At 33.9% G+C, this 21192-nt stretch overlaps 2 protein-coding genes across 2 annotated transcripts in view; both read right to left on the bottom strand.

Moving 5' to 3' along the window:
- Positions 1 to 1113: 1113 nt before the first annotated feature.
- Positions 1114 to 2888, bottom strand: LOC118734219. The gene is made up of 2 exons (XM_036463941.1): positions 1869 to 2888; positions 1114 to 1806 (listed from the first exon to the last, which is right to left on the bottom strand). The coding sequence occupies exons 1-2, from the start codon at positions 1909 to 1911 to the stop codon at positions 1313 to 1315; spliced, it is 537 nt and encodes a 178-aa protein (XP_036319834.1). The 5' UTR covers positions 1912 to 2888; the 3' UTR covers positions 1114 to 1312.
- A 155-nt stretch (positions 2889 to 3043) lies between these two features.
- LOC118734218 overlaps positions 3044 to 21192 on the bottom strand; it is a 140686-nt gene continuing 122537 nt past the window's right edge. Inside the window, exons 3-6 of the mRNA XM_036463940.1 lie at positions 3990 to 4131; positions 3721 to 3919; positions 3329 to 3494; positions 3044 to 3252 (exon numbers count right to left, since the gene is read on the bottom strand). Of these exons, the coding sequence (XP_036319833.1) occupies positions 3143 to 3252; positions 3329 to 3494; positions 3721 to 3919; positions 3990 to 4131 (617 nt within the window). The 3' untranslated portion in view covers positions 3044 to 3142. The remainder of the gene's footprint in view (positions 3253 to 3328; positions 3495 to 3720; positions 3920 to 3989; positions 4132 to 21192) is intronic.

Here is a 21192-nt window from a genome sequence, read left to right on the forward strand (position 1 = left end):
AGAGAGAAGAGTGGTCCTTTTTTATTATCGGTTAGCTGATTTGGGTGGATTGAGTTTAGCCTTGGCTATCCTAGTACAAAACAACATTATTTGTTGATGTCCAAACTCAAACAGGCGACTCTTTAGAATGCAAGTTGAGAACAGAAATATTCTTCTTTCCGAAATAATTAAAACCATGCAAGCAAGTATGGAAGAGCTTAATTTAAAGCTGCTCGAAGCAAAGTCTTTAATGGAAAACTATTTCGCATGAAAAAAATTTAACTTCGAAATTGTTAGAGTTAAGCTCACATATAAAATTGGAAACAAATGTTAAATCCTACTTTTATAAGTGGCGAATAATGTTTAGGATAAAAAATTTGAATATAAAAATAAACGCACAAAAGCATAAAACTTGGGCAATTAAAAACAAGAAAATTGCTAAAACTATTTTATAAACAATTTGTTTTATTTTATTGACAAAATATACAAATTCCAGGTAATGAAAGTAAAACAAAACTATAATCGAAATAAATGCCTAGGGCATCAGTGCTGACAAGATACACGCAAAACTAAGGGTTAATTCGTGTGTTATTACTTTTTGACATAATAGTACCTTAAAAGAGAACCGCACTGAATTGTCAATCACACCTTGTTTAATACACCTTGGTTTTCACTACTTTTCTTTGTTTATTAAATATTTTTATTTTTTATTTTTATAAAAGTGTAGTTGGTTATACACCAAACACCATACAAGTAAACATTTCAAACCTCGTACAAAAATTATAAAAATTCTACAAAGGTTCGAAAACGGCAAAAGTTTAAAACTTTTTAACCAGCATTTTGGTATGCTGTTTTGTAGATTATTAAATTGTATATAATGAAGTGCAAATTTCAAGTTGGTAAGAAATCCAGTTGATTTTTGAGAATTTTTTTGGTTGAAGGTGTTTCGCATTTTTTCATGAAAAGTATGTTCGACAATTTTCTTTTATATGGAAGACACTGCCAGCAAAAAAATTGCCAAAAATCAACGTGATTTTTTAGCAGCTTGTAACTTGCACTTCTTTATATACAATTTAATGATCTACAAAATAGCATATCAAAATTTTTTTCTGGACATTCTGAAGTTTAAAATTTTTGCAATTTTTGAACCTTTGCAGAATTTTTAAAATTTTTGTACAAAGTTAGCAATGTTTACTTATATGGTGTTTGCTGTATAACCAACTAAACTTCTATAAACATAAAAAAAAAAATATTTAATAAACAAAAGAAAAGTAGTCAAAACTGGAAAAAATTTCGCACTCCTATTATTACGTGGACAACTGTAGGTGCGGGATTAATACTTTTTGTCTTCTACCATCTTTCCCAGTAAGTTTTGAATTAAGTTCATTTTTTCTTTGTGTCGTCTCTCCCGGGCTTCCTCCTTATTTTGCGCTATCTCCATCAAAGTCTCTTGTACAGTTTTCTTTTCCTTTTTTTCGTATTTCACAACACTTTCATTAAAGGCACTTTTTCGTAAAACATTCTGGCTGCTTATCTGGATTTTGGGCTCGATCGAGTCATCCAGCTTACATATTTCATCGAGCTCGCGCTCGAAGTCAATTTTTTGCCTTTTTGCTCCGGATGTGTTGTTATTTTCCACAGCGGCTTTCTTTCTTCTTATAATTGTTTTGTACCGTTCCTCGCACTGCTTAGGACTTTTGCCTTCAATTTCTGATGAAATTTTTATCCACATTTCCTTCTTATTTTTCAACGTTTTCATGGGGCCAATATCAGGTAAGTAGTGCGCGTATCTATCAAGAAGGAGCCGGCTCTCTCCATCTGACCAAACTGCAAAAAGTAAAGCCATATTCGACTTGGAAATTCTAGTTAAAAGTTTTCATTGTACTTACGCTGCAATGTTTTAAATAATGGGCTTTCCTTTTTTGCTTCCATTTTAATAAAGCGATTTATTTTCTATTTAGCGAAATTTGTATTTTTTGGTTAATAGCATCAGCTGATATCCAGGGTAACCTCCTTTTCTTGCGCAATTAATGTTACCATATTTTAGGGATGGGTGTGACGCAAAGAGAATATTGCCATTTATGAGGGTAAAATTTTTTGTGAGAAAAGAAAACGCTATTAGTTCATTTGTTATTAATTTCTCTTCTTTCTTGCAAAAGATGTCAAAATTATTGTCTGCATACGTCAAATCATTGTCCGATTTACTGTCTTGAAAATAATCAAGACAGTGATTGAGACAATTGGAAATGTATGCATGTATTAGTGAAAAAGTGTGCATGTGTTGCTATTGTCATGACAGTATTGTCCGGTGTAAACCCTAAGTAAGAGAACAGAACACAGGCCAGCAAAATTTATGTAGACTAAAATATTACAGCCAATCCTTATAGGATTTGTCCCGTAGAACCCGAATCTGATGTTGAAAATTTGTAATTGGCTCTAGTTTTCAAGCAACTTGAGTTTAAACGTATCTTCCTCATCTTCATTTCCACTGCTAGAGTCAGTGTCCATCGGTATTTGGTGATTTATCCGTGAAACCTCGAGTTGTACTTCAAATATTGGTACAGGAATTTCTGCAGTATATGGATAAAGGCCGTTAACCCTTTCACCATAATTTTTTGATTTTGAGTATTAAAGGGCAGTGTTTAGGCTTTCACATCCTCCCGCACAGATATATATATTGCATCAATTTAATGTTTTACAGAGGCTCAAAAATATCCAAAATGCGTTTTCGGCACCTTTAAACCTAAGTTGCTCGAAAACTAGAGCCAATCTAATATTCGGATTCGGATTGTACGGGAAAAATCCTATAAGAACCGGCTATAATATTTTAGTCAAAATAACGTTGTTTAATTTTTGTTGGCCTGTGTTATCAACCCATGGTAATAGTTTCCAATCCTTGGTAACAGTTCCAAAGTATTGTCAAAATTCGGAAACTAGATATCTTTAGTTGTCGAAACAAACCCTTTTTCTCAGTGTACTTATGCAATTTTATATCGCGCTTACGTAGGCATGCATACTAACTTCAACTTCATTTCATGTTTGAAATATTCAAGAGGAGTTTAAGTAAGTTTAGTAAGTATATTTATAATACGTACGTTATATAATGGTATTTTAATATTACTTATATTCTAATGTGATAAAATTTCCTTAAAATATGTGTTATTTAGTAGTTATATGGTCCATACTGAGACCCGTGGTAATATGGCCCCGGATATATTTGTGGTTGCGGGTAACTAGCATAAGGCGGATAGGGCGGTTGCTTCTGCGAATAAACTGAATTTGGAGAAAATATAAATTAATGTAGGTAATATGTATATGAGGCTCGAAGTTAAATATAAATACGACAAACCTGGCATTAAGTATTGTAGGTTCAGCTGCTCTTCTTTTTCGCGTTCGTTCCTTAAGCAAATGGCAGCTGCTGACAACAGCACTGCAGCTAGCAGGCATGCACATATTCCAGCCCATGCAATAATATATGACCAATCGTATGATATCTTTGTGTTATCTCTCAATACCTGGTAGTAAAGGATTCCAAACTTGTCAATATAACATTTTTCTTTTAATTGCAAGGCACATTGGAAATGTAATTAAAAAAACAACCCGCTGCTTTTGTATTTTTTTCTGATTTTGGAAAATGGGCTAACAAATCTTTAATTTAAGAGTAATATGTACATAAATAGAGTTTGGCAATTTAGAGGCCTAGCGCATGAAAAAAATTAAATGCCTTGATTCCATGCTTACCGTATTCCATTGTTGATAATATTCTTCTCCAACAACCTTCTCTTTTTCAAAAAATTCCACGGTATGCCACAAACCCATAGCACCAGCTGACAGTAAACAACTTGCTAATAAAAGAATCGATGTAGCTGTTATAGCACCAGACGATCGTTTCCAACATCCAGAAAGTCCTGACCAAAATGCACAGAAAATTGTGACGAATCTGAATTAGAAAAAGGAAATGTTAAGACATCAGAAGTCTAATATACATAAGTTCTTCGGATATGTTTTACCCAATAACAAATAAAGCAATGCACGATCGCGCCAAGTGCAGTCTGGAATTAGCGTCTTCGTTTGCTGCCTTTTCTTCATCCCATTGAGGAAAATAGTCTACATTAGAGCAGTGGGTCTCTATTGGTGATAAGTATGTTGGCACTGAAATTTAAGAGTATTCATACATATGTATGTATATAAAGAATTGCTGATATTTCATTTTCATGTATCTACACCTTTTTCAGTTTTAGTTCAGAAAGTTGCAATTCATATTCAGAAATTCCATTTCAAATTCAGATAGTTACAATTCAAGTTCAGAATTTCCATTTCAAATTCAGGATTTTCATTTCAAATTCAAAAAGTTACAATTCAAATTCAGAATTTCCATTTTAAATTCAGAAAGTTGCAATTCGAAATCAGAATTTATATTTTAAATTCAGAAAGCTGCAATTCAAATTCAGAAAGTTACATTTCAAATTCAGAAACCTTCAATTCAATTCAGAAAGTTACAATTCAAGTTCAGAAAATATTCATTTAAAATCAGAAATTTCTAATTTAAGTTCAGAAAAATTCATATTCACTGTACGATTTTGAGATTTTAAGTTGTATCTTCGTTTGGGTATATATTCGTCTATGCTAAATCCAGTAGAAATATTGTGGTCCAAAATGAAGCAACTTGTTAAACCAAGTAAGGATGTGTCCAATGTTGAGGGTCTAGGGTTAACGGAGCAGAGGCTGCAGTACTTGGAAAAAGATTGATCATGCCAAGGTAGCCATATCAGGTGGAGATTGTGCTCGAGCAACACAGAATTGCTTTTCATTTCATGCTAAGTATGTATTGCAATGGTTGAATTGTTACTCTTTCCCTTAAATGAAAATAAATAATTACATACATAGAGCTAAAGACTTGCACAAATTTAATATATACATATGTATATTTCCATTGAATGCAAGGTATACAAAGTTTTCTGAGCTTAATTTGAAATTGTCTGAACTTAAATTGTAAATTTCTGAATTTTAAATGGAAATTTTCTGAATATAAATTGTAACTATGAATTTGAAATGAAAGTTTCTGAATTTGAAATGGAAATTCTGAATTTGAAATTTAATTTTCTGAATTTTAATTGCAACTTTATGAATTCAAAATGGAAATTCTGAATTTGAATTGCAACTTTCTGAATTTAAAATGGAAATTCTGAATTTGAATTGCAGCTTTCTGAATTTAAAATGGAAATTCTGAATTTGAATTGCAACTTTCTGAATTTGATATGAAAACTCTGAATTTGAAATGGAAATTCTGAACTTGAATTGTAACTTTCTGAATTTAAATTGCAACTTTCTTAACTAAAACTGAAAAAGGTGTAGTTCATATAAAAGAATACATAAATCTTTTCTAACCGAATACTTAGCAAAAACCCGGTGACATGCAATAATGTCATTGGAATTAATTTCAATTGATATAAACTCACCTTTGATACAAAAAGAAGGTAGTTTCATTTCAAAATTTTTGACAAAAAATAAGTTTCATGAATTGTAAAAAATTGTGAGCTACCTTGCCACATTTATAGTAATCAAACAATACATCAGAGGATTTAATGTTGTGTGTGGGAAATGATAAGGGGTGTGCCGCCTAAAACTACACTCACTAAAAAGAGCATAGTATAAAATTTAAGAAAAGCCATCCTTCTCCTCCCTGCCCTTCTACAGACGCCATTTCAAAATGGGGTGAAATTAGCATTTTCGCAAAGGAAAATTAAGCTCGTGTTAGGCCATCAGGAGTATTTTTACGCAAAACTCCTTTCCGCGTTGGTGGCCTTCGGCCGCGCTAGGAAAAATAACCTGGTCAGTCCAACTCCGGTTACGCCATCCACAGTATTTTTGCGCAAAATCCACCTCTAAATTTACAAATTTACAAAAAAAAGTGCATATGTCAAACCGAAATCTTTGCTTTAAATTAAAGCCTAATCCTTTGGCTAGACGCATATGTTGAAATTTTTTGATTCGGGTTACGCGTTTGGATACGATAACCCAAAAGCATTGTACAAATAACCGAACCGTACCCGAGCTGTCTTACTTATGCATTTTTCTATAAACAAAATTTTATAAAATGAAAATGCAGCAGTTTTCATCTTACGTGGCTAATTCTGGTCACAAATACTTAGTTTCGTGCTTATGTTTATGTATATATAATTTTTAGCATCGCCACATCTTTATCAGGAAATTCCGAAAACCCAAAAATTGGTACTATTACAAGTTGCAGGGCATCATGACCTCCTCCCTTTTCCACGGATAACGGTACATCGTTTAGAGGTTTCAAAATGTTTTGCGTCAGCAATTTGTCATCAAACTGCATTAGATCGTATTACGTACTCTATCCTCGGAAAAGCAAAAAACTTAATTTTCGAACCTTCGCACAGGTGTACTCAATTCTTGCAGTTTGGAAACGCGCAAGAATTTTGTTTAATATTTTCATACAATTTTTTCAAGAAACAAAAATTTTCCTGCTTGTGAATCTGGTAGCATGATTTTAGTTAAATCTCATAAACTTGTTAAAAGTCAAATGGTCGGCAACAACAACGAATGTCAATAAATGAAACTACCTTCTACTTTTGTATCATGAGGGAATTAATGTCAATGACATTAACACAAAGCCAAACGTGAGTTAATGTCAATTGACATTAACAGGTCTATTCTTCGCTAGTAACATAAATTTAACCGGTAATTAAGGTGTCTGTCAATTTTGAAACCTTTTTCGCATTCTGTGCTCTCTCGTAACCGGTAAATTTGGTCACCATCTCAAAAGCTGGTAACAAAATATTGCCCCGTGAAATATGCAATACAGGAATTTCCACAAACCTTCATAGCTGAATTGCTGAATATCTTCACTGCACTGCACTTCAAGAAGTGGTAACATTTTTTGGTAATAAAATTTTCCGGTCACAAAATCTTCGGTAACGTACAGAATAGACCTGTAACAGGCCTATTCTGCTTGTTACCGAACGTTTTGTAACTGGGAAATTTTGTTACCGAACATTGATACCACTTCTTGTAACCGTAATTCTTTGTACCTTATGAGCTATGAAATTTTGTAGAAATCTGGTGTTGGATATTTCACGGGGCAATATTTTGTTGCCTGCTCATGAGTTGGTAACAAAATTTACCGGTTACAAGAGTGTGGAGAATGCGAAAAGAGTTTAAAAGTTGACAGTAACTTTATTTACCGGTAACAAAATTTTTCTCACTAACGCAGAATAGGCATGTAAGTCACTTTGGAAATGAATCACCCCAAGGCATATAAAACAGGTACTATCAGTACAGCAGCTGATTTAATTTTTTTTTCTTTTTAATTTCTTCGAGCCATAGCCACAGTGTAGACAGTGTGCCAAGTAATGACAATATCCATATTTGACAATTCATACGTGAACTGATGTGTTTGTGTTAGTTTTTTATTTCAATTAACCCTCAGATAACACATGTTTAAAAAAACACAAATTTTTGTTCTGTAATCAAAATTGATTTTAATCGCAAAGATGAATTCCTATTACTTAATTAAATAAAACAAGTCGTCTCAAGTAATAGTTTTATATAATTTTCAATTCAAACTCATAGCAACTTGAAACCTTCATTTCACCAAACGAAAGTATACAAATTTTGTCTTCGAAGCACATATCAACATTTTTCATCAAATTGATAATGGTTTGAAGACAACCTTCCTCGAGCGGCACAGTGCGAACCCAATTATTAATGGTAGATACACAAGGGAATGGAAATCCTTTATTTAGTAGATGTCTCTATGCTCTAGGGCCTGCAGCATTTATTGCAATTGCATTGCTAATATCTTCACTGTTCCAGTGAACGTTTTTAACTACTCTCTCTTTAACTTTATTATTTGGCCTTCGGTAAAAAGGCATTTTAAATTTGCTTCTAGTTTTCTTAAATTTCTAATTTCACACCTTAACTCTAGGTTTTGATCGCATCTAGGAAGGATGATAACCTTTTTTGGGAAAAACAACCATTTAGAAAATAATAATTAATCTTACTCTGTTTGTGTTTCAACTTCAACTTGTTTTATTAATTCTTCTTTTGAATGGAACGCTTGCATGTGAAGTATGAACTTGGCCCAAGACCAAAGCAAATATGTTTCAGCGCAAAAACCACATTTCAAAGTAAACGTTTTTCTGTCTTCCGATACTTGTGCAAAACCGCATATGGCATTCTGACTCCTTAATATGTAAATAAACATAAAAATCAATTGTATGTTACCAGGCTGGTCTGATCTAAGTGTTTTGTGCAAATAAAACTACGTTATTTCACTTACTGGCCCAACGTTTCGCTAAAACATTTTTAGCTTCTTCAGGGGCAATTCCGTTTAATTAAATCTGTCACGAACCATAAAATACAAAAACACATTATAACCAAAAATAATAAATGGAGACATAAAAACATATACATATATGGAAGTACAAATGACAAGAAAAACTACAGACTGAGTTTGAGAACATACAATTTGACTCACACTATTTTAACATTAATACATACGAATTATTGAACACTAAATACTAATAATCTTACCATCTTTTGTGGTAGCTTTGTCAATACTAAAAGTTAGTTTATAATCATAAACATGAAATGTATGCGGCCGCAATGTTGTCTGTATCTTCCTTTCTGTTCATGGTCTTTTCTCTCCTTTGCATTATTCTGAGGCTCTCCAATGTATATCGGGTTGACTCTCTTTTTTCTTTGTCAATAACTTTTGCGTTTGCGAAATCATCTGTGTGTCCACTTGTTGTTATATGTTGTGCTAATGCTGTACTGCTTTTTTGTTTTCTGATGTCAGCTTCATGTTCGCCTAATCGAACACCTAAAGGCCGCTTGGTTGTCCCAATATACACTTTCCCGCATTCTTCATTTTCCTTTCCTTTGCATTTAATTTCATACACTACATCGCTTTGTTGGTGGACATCTACTGGGCACTTTGTTTTTGTGTATATTGTCGAAAGAGTGTAATTGGATTTGTAGGCAAGTGCTGTGTTTTGTGGTTTAGTTATGCTGTGATCAAAGTTGTCGGTTAGGTTGGGAATATACGTTACACTGTAAAATTTCTTGATGGTTTTTGTTGTGTCTATGTTCGGTGTTGTATTTGGGTGAATGTTATTTTTCATAATTTGTTGATTTATTAGTTCTCGTATTAATTTAACAGGATAATTATTGCATATTAAGATGTTGTTTATTTTCTCTATGTTAGCGTCATGGAATCGTGTGTGGCTTATCGTCAATATCTTGTGGATGAGGTTTTTTGCTGTGCTAATCTTATATTTATGTAGTTGGTTGCGATGAATAATAATTTATTAAGCGTCCAGAATAAAGTTGGTTTAGAGTACCAGTCAAATAAAGGATATTGGTTTTCCCTATAAATGCAAACGTCAAGGAAAGGGATTTTTGAATTTTTCTCTATTTCCATCGTAAATTGGAGTTTGTTGTGATACTTGTTTAGAATCCCTAGAATAATATTCGCGTCATTACGTTTAACTATAGCGAAGATGTCGTCCACATATTTGGCTATAAATTTGATGTAAATATTGAATTTTTCCTTGAGCTCCGAGATGGTATTGTCCAGTAGGTTGTCCATAATTATGTCAGCTATTGTTGGGGAAATAGGATTACCCATAGGCATTCCAAACGTTTGCGAATATAGTTTTTTGTTGAACATGAAATAGTTATTGTCATTTAGGCAAAAACTTAACATTTCTTGGAACTTATTTTTCGGAATATTAGTTTTATGTTGAATTTGGTCCCATTTATTCATTACGATTTTTGAGGCTAACATTGTTGGTAAATTTGTGAACAAGGAGACGACATCGAACGACACTAACACATCTTCATCACACACATATATATTGGCTAGTTTATCTTTTAGGTAGAATGCATTACTCACGTTGTATTTTTCCGAAATTAATATTTTCAAAATATCTCCGATGTATTTTGACATTTTATAACCGGGGAACATAAAAGAAGAAACAATAGGACGAAGAGGAACATTTAAATAGCTTATGAATTTTTGGCAATCCATAAAGTCTTGGCGCTGTGGCTGCCGTGCATGTGAGTTGTTGTTTTTCTCTAAAGTTGATGTGCTTGCCTTTGTAAAGTTCGTCCACTATTTTGTTGTTTTTTCTTTGGAGAGTGTTTGTGGGGTCACTTCTTATTGTCACTTCTTATTGTCTCCACTCAAAAATAAATAAACTTAAATATGAACAAGTCCAGCAATTGGGAATCAAAACAGACAACAACTGGTTCGTTAACAACACAACAATCGAATTTCCCGAAGAAGTAAAGTGGATACTCTCACTTAATAGAAAATTCACCTTACCAACAACTAAATCGAATTTCTCACCAATACATACAATAGCGGAAATGGAACAACTAATCCAATCACTGGAGAATGAAAAAGAAAAAGAAATAGCCAGAAATAAAGTGAGCAGCAGAATCCTACTGTTCAAACGCAATATAAAGCATAATGCAGCGGAGAAATTTATTTTAGCAGCTTTTTACAAAGCAAAGGCGTTCGTCAAGCTACACAAAAACAATGTTGTAATTACTGATGCCGACAAAGGAAACAAAACAGTAGCTATGTATAAAACAGAGTACCTGGAGAAATGAATAAATTAATAGAAGACAAAAACACGTACAAAACAATAAGAAGTGACCCCACAAACACTCTCCAGAGAAAAAACAACAAAATAGTGGACGAACTTTACAAAGGCAAGCACATCAACTTTAGAGAAAAACAACAACTCACATGCACGGCAGTCACAGCGACAAGAATTTATGGATTGCCAAAGATTCATAAGCTAGATGTTCCTCTTCGTCCTATTGTTTCTTCTTTTATGGTCCCCTGTTATAAAATGTCAAAATACATGGAGATATTTTGAAAATATTAATTTCGGAAAAATACAACGTGAATAATGCATTCAACCTAAGAGACAAACTAGCCAATATGTGTGTGTGTGATGAAGATGTATTAGTGTCGTTCGATGTCGTCTCCTTGTTCACAAATTTACCAACAATGTTAGCCTCAAAAAATCGTAATGAATAAATGGGACCAAATTCAACATAAAACTAATATTCCGAAAAATAAGTTCCAAGAAATGTTAAGTTTTTGCCTAAATGACAATAACTATTTCATGTTCAACAAAAAACTATATTCGCAAACGTTTGGAATGCCTATGGGTAATCCTATTTCCCCAACAATAGCTGACATAATTATGGACAACCTACTGGACAATGCCATCTCGGAGCTCAAGGAAAAATTCAATATTGACATCAAATTTATAGCCAAATATGTGGACGACATCTTCGCTATAGTTAAACGTAATGACGCGAATATTATTCTAGGGATTCTAAACAAGTATCACAACAAACTCCAATTTACGATGGAAATAGAGAAAAATTCAAAAATCCCTTTCCTTGACGTTTGCCTTCATAGGGAAAACCAATATCTTTTATTTGACTGGTACTCTAAACCAACTTCTTCTGGACGCTTAATAAATTATTATTCATCGCAACCAACTACATAAATATAAGATTAGCACAGCAAAAAACCTCATCCACAAGATATTGACGATAAGCCACACACGATTCTATGACGCTAACATAGAGAAAATAAACAAAATCTTAATATGCAATAATTATCCTGTTAAATTAATACGAGAACTAATAAATCAACAAATTATGAAAAATAACATTCATCCAAATACAACATCGAACATAGACACAACAAAAACTATCAAGAAATTTTACAGTGTAACGTATATTCCCAACCTAACCGACAACTTTGATCACAGCATAACTAAACCCCAAAACACAGCACTTGCCTACAAATCCAATTACACTCTTTCGACAATATACACAAAAACAAAGTGCCCAGTAGATGTCCACCAACAAAGCGATGAAGTGTATGAAGTTAAATGCAAAGGAAAGGAAAATGAAGAATGCGGGAAAGTGTATATTGGGACAACTAAGCGGCCTTTAGGTGTTCGATTAGGCGAACATGAAGCTGACATCAGAAAACAAAAAAGCAGTACAGCATTAGCACAATATATAACAAAAAGTGGACACACAGCTGATTTCGCAAACGCAAAAGTTATTGACAAAGAAAAAAGAGAGTCAACCCGATATACATTGGAGAGCCTCACAATAATGTAAAGGAGAGAAAAGACCGTGAACAGAAAGGAAGATACAGACAACATTGCGGCCGCATACATTTCATGTTTATGATTATAAACTAACTTTTAGTATTGACAAAGCTACCACAAAATATGGTATAGATTATTAGTATTTAGTGTTCAATAATTCGTATGTATTAATGTTAAAATAGTGTGAGTCAAATTGTTTGTTCTCAAACTCAATCTGTAGTTTTTCTTGTCATTTGTAATTCCATATATGTATATGTTTTTATGTCTCCATTTATTATTTTTGGTTATAATGTGTTTTTGTATTTGATGGTTCGTGACAGATTTAATTAAACGGAATTGCCCCTGAAGAAGCTAAAAATGTTTTAGCGAAACTTTGGGCAAGAAAGTGAAATAACGTAGTTTTATTTGCACAAAACACTTAGATCAGACCAGCCTGGTAACATACAATTGAATAAATTACGAACTGATCGGATAATAAAATATATAGAAACATAAAAATCGTTTAACAGAGCTGACTAAATCGTAGTAAAAATACACATAGTCTTGTAGTTAATTTCGTACATTCTTTCTATTTCCACATTGGATAGATTGGGCACTGGTATTTGCTTTGACGGAACTAATTCCGGATGCAATCTCTTACGCTTTCGGCTCGTAATAGAAAGGTCGGAGGTTTTAAAATGATTCTCACAAATACGTGCTGTTGGTGGCAAAGACATGTGGCAAGCTAGCTCCCACTGTTTTTTTTTAAATATTCGTCGTTCGGTACGATGATCACCGAATCACCGCACTTCGCACTCTTGCATAAAAAACACGTATGCGGCATTATTAGTTTTTTCGCTTCCCATATTTCTTTTTTTGTTAATATTTTCTTCTGCTTACGAAACAAAAAACAAATAACTTAAGGACGAGCACACCTAAAAGTTTAACATTCTAATAATAGAAATATTAACAAAAACCAACAACCACATGATCAAGTGAATTGCAGCGGAATAGCTGCGCTTGATTGTAGTTGGCTTAGCAAAGTGAAATAGTGGAAATAAGCAACAAGGCAAACTTAGCACAGTGCGTAGGCAACTGGCTGAGTCAGTGGTGATCGTCGGTTCGAATCCTACTGAAAGAAGTCTGATGAGGAAATGTGGTGATTTCCGAAATAGCTATCACTTCTACCATTTTTTCAAATTATTGTTGCTTTTCCACAATAAGTTTTCACTGAAAACGGCCTCAAGCTCATAAAAATTGTTGAATATAATTATTATAAGGCCATAAAATAACAAAAAACAAATAACTTAAGGACGAGCACACCTAAAAGTTAAACATTCTAATAATAGAAATATTAACAAAAACCAACAAAACCAACAACCACATGATCAAGTGAATTGCAGCGGAAAAGCTGCGCTTGATTGTAGTTGGCTTAGCAAAGTGAAATAGTGGAAATAAGCAACAAGAATTAACAAGGTAAACTTAGCACAGTGCGTAGGCAACTGGCTGAATCAGTGGTGATCGTCGGTTCGAATCCTACTGAAAGAAGTCTGATGAGGAAATGTGGAGATTTCCGAAATAGCTATCACTTCTACCATTTTTTCAAATTATTGTTGCTTTTCCACAATAAGTTTTCACTGAAAACGGCCTCAAGCTCATAAAAATTGTTCAATATAATTATTATAAGGCCATAAAATAACAAATAACTTAAGGACGAGCACACCTAAAAGTTAAACATTCGAATAATAGAAATATTAACAAAAACCAACAACCACATGATCAAGTGAATTGCAGCGGAATGGCTGCGCTTGATTGTAGTTGGCTTAGCAAAGTGAAATAGTGGAAATAAGCAACAAGAATTAACAAGGCAAACTTAGCACAGTGCGTAGGCAACTGGCTGAGTCAGTGGTGATCGTCGGTTCGAATCCTACTGAAAGAAGTCTGATGAGGAAATGTGGTGATTTCCGAAATAGCTATCACTTCTACCATTTTTTCAAATTATTGTTGCTTTTCCACAATAAGTTTTCACTAAAAACGGCCTCAAGCTCACAAAAATTGTTGAATATAATTGTTATAAGGCCATAAAATAACAAAAAACAATTAACTTAAGGACGAGCACACCTAAAAGTTAAACATTCTAATAATAGAAATATTAACAAAAACCAACAAAACCAACAATCACATGATCAAGTGAATTGCAGCGGAATAGCTGCGCTTGATTGTAGTTGGCTTAGCAAAGTGAAATAGTGGAAATAAGCAACAAGAATTAACAAGGAAAACTTAGCACAGTGCGTAGGCAACTGGCTGAGTCAGTGGTGATCGTCGGTTCGAATCCTACTGAAAGAAGTCTGATGAGGAAATGTGGTGATTTCCGAAATAGCTATCACTTCTACTATTTTTTCAAATTATTGTTGCTTTTCCACAATAAGTTTTCACTAAAAATTGTTGAATATAATTGTTATAAGGCCATAAAATAACAAAAAACAAATAACTTAAGGACGAGCACACCTAAAATTTAAACATTCTAATAATAGAAATATTAACAAAAACCAACAACCACATGATCAAGTGAGTTGCAGCGGAATAGCTGCGCTTGATTGTAGTTGACTTAGCAAAGTGAAATAGTGGAAATAAGCAACAAGAATTAACAAGGCACACTTAGCACAGTGCGTAGGCAACTGGCTGAGTCAGTGGTGATCGTCGGTTCGAATCCTACTGAAAGAAGTCTGATGAGGAAATGCAGTGATTTCCTAAATAGCTATCTCTTCTACCATTTTTTTCAAATTATTGTTGCTTCTCCACAATAAGTTTTCACTAAAAACGGCCTCAAGCTCATAAAAATTGTTGAATGTGATTTCAAAAAAATTTAAAATTCAAACTACCAAAAGGTTAAAGAAAGTGACAGCAAATTTCAAAATTTTAACTAACACACTGAAGTAATTGTCAAATATGGATATGAGAAAAATTAAATGTCATTACTTGGCACACTGTATACACTGTGGCCATAGCTAACTATCACGTCAGAAAACTGTAAACAAACACATTAACCCTTTCAGGCGCGACGCCTACGTTTGCTACTAATTTGCATCAATTGGAAGGCATCTGCATAAATACATATGTAATGTATAAATTATTTCAAAGGATCTTAAGTGCATTCGCATATTATATGCACATATACATATGGGCAGAAGAGAATACCCCAGCCAGCAAAAAATCCGAAAACCGATCCGAAAAAGGACAAATAAGTGGATGAATTGCGGATTTTTGTCCGTTTACCGATTCCATTTTCGGATACTTTGACGATCCGTTTTCCCACTAAAGTGTGCGGCAAAAACGTATGTACAGACAACTACCGAAAATTGTTTGTGAAACGGATACGCTTTCCTTCTGCACTTCACAGATACTTTTTCATTGTTCAAAAGAAATAAAATAAAATTAGGAAGCGCCTGACGGAATTCGGGCCCCGCACCTTCTGGAAGCTAACAAATAGCGGCACACTCCTCTGCACGCTCAGCCACTGCCGACTACGCATGTATGCTTTCAAATGTTTAGCTTGAGCAAATAAAATACAATTATTGCTTTCAAATGACATCATCTTTTTCAAAAGTTTTGAACGTTTTCCGGATACGAAAATTGATGATAATTGTAGGAGTTTTTTCTATGCGTTTTCGGGTACGGAAAATTGAACTAAACTGCACTGTCGGCAAAATTTACGTTTCTTTGCTGGCTAGGACCCCATAAAGGAAACAACACATCCAAATAAACTCGTGGGTTTAATTAAGCTGAATTTTTATTAGCAATTTATTTTATGTTGAATAAACTGCTGAATTTTTATTAGCAATTTATTTTATGTTGAATAAACTGCCAGTTATGAGTTGTCAGTGTTTGGCCATCGATATGTATTGTAACGGCTGTTAAATACTTTGTGAATTGTTTTGAATTAAAATTTTTAAAAGAGAACAAGCAGGTTTCGAAAGGTACTGCCAAGAAAATGTAAAATATTTTTCCAGAATAAAAAGGAACTTTAAACAATCAACATGAAAAATTTAAAGAAAGTTTTCTTTCTTAATAATTAATAATTGGTGACCCCGACAAAGGACACCCTCCTTCGAGAATTCAAATTTCAAGAAATATTTGCGGAGATTTTTGAACAACTCCCAACCTTGAAACCGTAAATCAAGAAAAAACTCACGTCTTTAAGCGGATTTGTTTAATATTTGGAAATCGGATCACTGAAAATAGTTCGTCTTGGCTACAAGGCAATGCAACATCAAACCACTAAAAGGAACTAAAACCTTTTGGAAAGACATTTAACAATTGAACCCCCAATTGAAAACCCAAATCCACATCCAAGTTCACAGGCGACATCCAAGTTCACAGACGACATCCAAGTTCACAAGTGACATCCAGATGCTAGAGGGATTTTCACTCACCAGAAGTCATCGTTAGACATCCATCTTTTTGGAAGTCGAGCAAAGCTATCAGGTTAACTTAGTTTATTGTGATTGTTCTCTTTTAATTTATTTATGCCATTACCGCGAAGTCCGATTATTACTAGAAATAGGAATTTAATTAATTTTCAACAACCAATTATGGCCCTACCGGTAGAACAGAGTCAAAATTTACCAACCCCTCCCCAAATTGAAAATGTCAGCTCCCCAAGTTTGAAATTACCTTATTTTTATAATAAATACCCTCATCAATGGTTTGTCTTCACGGAAACTCAATTTCGTATCAAAAATATTAACGAAAATTCCAAGTATGAATATCTTATAATAGCTCTATCACAGGATTTGACCGCCACAGTTTTTGATGTTATACAAACTATTAAAGATAATTGGAATAATTCAGACTCAACACCATACACTACACTTAAAGAAGCTATTTTAGAAAGAAATTCTCTTAGTGAATCCCAACGCTTGGAGTTTCTCCTTGCAGATCTTGACATAGGTGATAGAAAACCATCGGAATTTTACCGTACCCTTAAACAAACTGCGGGACAGTCAGACTCTATTTCAGACAAACTCATTACCCAACTTTGGATTCGTAAGCTTCCAACACAAATACAAGTTTCACTCACAACATTACCTAATCCAGACATCAGAACACTATTGAACATGGCAGATTCAATTTATGAAATTATTCAGTCAAGTAATAAAGGGCATGTACAAGCAATATTTTCACCACCAATTGAGCAAATTCAAAATGAGCACATTAGTCGTTTGGAAAAACAAATACAAACATTAACTGAAGCTATACAAAAACTCAATACTCAACAAAATTCTTCTTATCGATCAAGGTCCAGGTCTAGATCGAAGTCAAGGACAAACAAATCATCATCGTCAGACATTTGTTGGTATCATGAGAAATTTGCAGATAAAGCGAAAAAGCGTATCCAGCCTTGCAATTACTCAAAAAACCAATAGGCACTACTGTCAAAACGGCGCACAGTAGTTTTTTACCTTCTACACCTTTTCAAGTTTATAATAAGAAAATACAAATTGATAATGAGAAATGAAAATTCATATTGAGAAAATACAAATTGATAATGAGAAATGAAAATTCATATTGAGAAAATACAAATTGATAATAAGAAATGTAAACTCATATTGAGAAAGTACAAATTGATAATGAGAAATGTAAATTCATATTGAGAATATATAATCTGATAATGAGAAATGTAAATTGATATTGAGAAAATACAAATTGATAATGAGAAATATAAATTCATATTGAGAAAATACAAATTGATAATGAGAAATGTAAATTCATATTGAGTAAATATATATAAATTGATAATGAGAAAACATAAATTCATAATGAGAAAATACGTACACTCAGGCCTATCGCTGGGTCATTAGCGAAAAAAAAAGAAAAGTACAAAACCAGTTTAATGTAGAATTGAGCACCACAGCAGTGGCAAACCATACGCAACCAATAACCATGAACTCGCAGGATAACAAATTAAAACGGGCCGAAAGTTGTAAATAAATAGCATGGAAGGATGAAACAAATTTTAATTTGAGAGGGCCAAACGTCCACTTTATTGATGCAATAACCACAGCTGAAGTGTTACATATAAAAAGGCAAACGGGGGCGCTCACACACAGCGGGGGTGTAAATGCGTTGTCCAACTGTAATTTCGGGTTGTATATATTATACATTTTTTTTGACAGTGTCCCTTGATGCTTGCTTTAATTCACCTAATATCGCGACATTAGCTCGCAGACTCCAGAGTAATGTACTTGTAGCTCTTCAGTGATATAATTTTTTATGTTCTCATTATCAGTTTACATTTTCTCATTATCAATTTTTATATTTCTCATTATGAATTTACATTTTCTCATTATAAACTTGAAAAGGTGTAGAAGGCCTATTTGTTTATGACCCAAGCACTAAGTTAAAATTTTTAGTTGATTCTGGTGCAGATGTTAGTGCAATTCCAAAATCATTTTGCTCTAAAATTTCAAAAGTACCAAACATTTTTGGATCAAAATTATTCACTTTAACACTAAGTTTGCGTCGAAATTTTCCACACTTATTTTTCATTGCTGAAATAACAGAACCTATCATTGGTGCCTACTTCCTAAATAAGTATGGTCTTGTAGTTGACATAAAACACAAGAAACTTATTGCTCCAAAAACAAACATAGAAGTTACAGGAATTCTTTCAACAAAACAATTTCCTGCGCCTTAATTTTTTAACATTGGTTCTAACTGGGGTGTAATATTGAAGGATTTTCCAGTTCTTCTTAATGAAATTGATTTCAATCTTCCTGTTAAACACAATGTTGTGCATCGCATAATTACAAAGAATCATTTGCCTATCCATAAAGCTAGACGACTCAATCCTACAAAACTTAAAATCGCCAAGGAAGATTTCGATTTTATGTGTCAAAAAGGAATCTGTCGTCCGTCTTTATCACCATGCTCTTCGCCACTACACATGGCTCCCAAAGGTGCCGATGACTGGAGACCTTGTGGCGTCTATAGAAAACTCTACGCAATTACAACTCCCGATAGATATCCTATTCCGCATATACAAGATATTTCGAATTTTCTTGAGGGTTGTGTAATTTTCTCAAAGATAGATATTTGTCGCGCTTATCATCACATTCCGATAGCAGAAGAGGACATACACAAAACAGCAATCATTACACCCTTCGGCTTATTTGAATTTCCAACTATGCCTTTTGGTCTACAAAATTATGCACAAACATTCCAGCGTTTTATGCATCAGGTAGTCAGAGGTCTTGATTTTGTGTATGTTTATCTCGATGATATACTGATTTTCAGCAAATCCCATGAGGAACACAGTTAACATCTTCGTAGTCTTTTCGAACGTTTAGTGGATTACGGTCTTAAGGTCAAATCTTCTAAATGTGGAGTTGAAGAACTAGTTTTTCTTGGTCATAAGATTTCAATTGATGGGATTAGGCCTACCGAAGAAAAAGTTCAAGCTATTACAGACTTTCCAGCTCCTACCTCTATCAAGCAATTACAAAGATTTTTAGGCATGATTAATTTCTATCATCGATTCATTTCGAATCTTGCGAATATTTTAGCTCCCCTATATTCACATCTCACCAATATGCAAAAAGTAAATTCGAGTATTAGAGAGTTTACATGGTCTGAAGAGTGTGAAATTGCATTAAAGGCTGCAAAGTTTGCTTTGTTGAACGCAACGTTATTGTCATTTCCAAAAAAAGATGTGCCAGTCTCTATTGTCACCGATGCTTCTAACACAGCATTAGGCGGTGTCCTGCAATAATATGTCTGCAATCAATGGCAACCTTTGTCATTTTTCAGCAAAAAATTAAACCCCGCCCAAACGAAATATTCCGCTTTCGGCAAAGAACTCTTAGCTATTCATGAAGCTATTAGACATTTTCAATATTTTGTTGAAGGTCGGGATTTCTTTGTTCTCACGGATCACAAACCACTCACAACAGCTCTTCTCACGAAAACAGAACGTTCCCCCAGACAAGCCCGCCAATTAGATTTCATTTCGCAGTTCACTGCAGATATTCGATACATAAAAGGTACTGATAATATTGTGTCTGATACGCTGTCAAGATCAGGAATAGATTCTATTCAATTGGATATTCCTTACTTTGAAATATTGGCAGAAGAGCAAGTACTCGATGAACAACTCAAACACTTAAGAGCTAGTCAATCAGAAAATTCCTCCTACCAATTGAGACAAATGGAATTTTGCTGTAATAAGTCTCTTTGGTGTGATTTATCTACCAACATGTGCCGATCTTATGTTCCTTCCACAGTTCGAAAAAGATATTTCACTTGATTCATAATATTTCCCACCCCGGCATTAGATCAACTCGGAAGAAAATTACTAGTTTATATATTTGGCCTTAAATGAACAAGGATATAAATGAGTGGTCTAAGCAAGGTTTCAATGCCAAAAATGTAAAGTTACAAGACACATAAAATCACAGTTAGACATGTTTCCAATACCTCCAGGTCGGTTCAATCATATGCATATGGATTTGGTCGGACCTTTAACTCCATCAAAGGGATACAGATACATTTTGTCAATTGTTGATCGCTTCTCTAGGTGGCCTGAAGCATATCCTTTAGAGGATATGAAAGCTAAAACTGTTGCTCAATGTTTGGTTAGGGAATATGTTTCTAGGTTCGGTGTACCAACTGGAATTACCACCGATCAAGGTACTCAATTTGAGGCCATTCTCTTTCGAGAACTTTGCAAGCTTCTAGGCGCTATAAGAACCAGGACATCATCCTACCATCCTCAAGCAAATGGGATGGTAGAACGATTCCATAGAACACTAAAGACTTCAATAAAATGTTCTAACAATGCAGTTAATTGGACAGACGAATTACCATTAATTTTATTAGGCCTCCGGACTACTTTTAAGGAAGAAATTCGCGGAACACCGGCTGAAATGTTGTATGGTGAAAATATTAAGGTTCCAGGTGCAATTTTTCCAACTACACACAGCAACACGAATACTGATCCATTGAATTTTATTACAAAACTTCGTGACCATTTTGAGAACATTCGTTCGCAAGA

This window comes from Rhagoletis pomonella, unplaced genomic scaffold, assembly GCF_013731165.1.
Source record: "Rhagoletis pomonella isolate Grant_MI unplaced genomic scaffold, Rhpom_1.0 Rhpom_scaffold_00002, whole genome shotgun sequence".
In the NCBI taxonomy this organism is placed as follows: Eukaryota; Metazoa; Arthropoda; class Insecta; order Diptera; family Tephritidae; genus Rhagoletis; species Rhagoletis pomonella.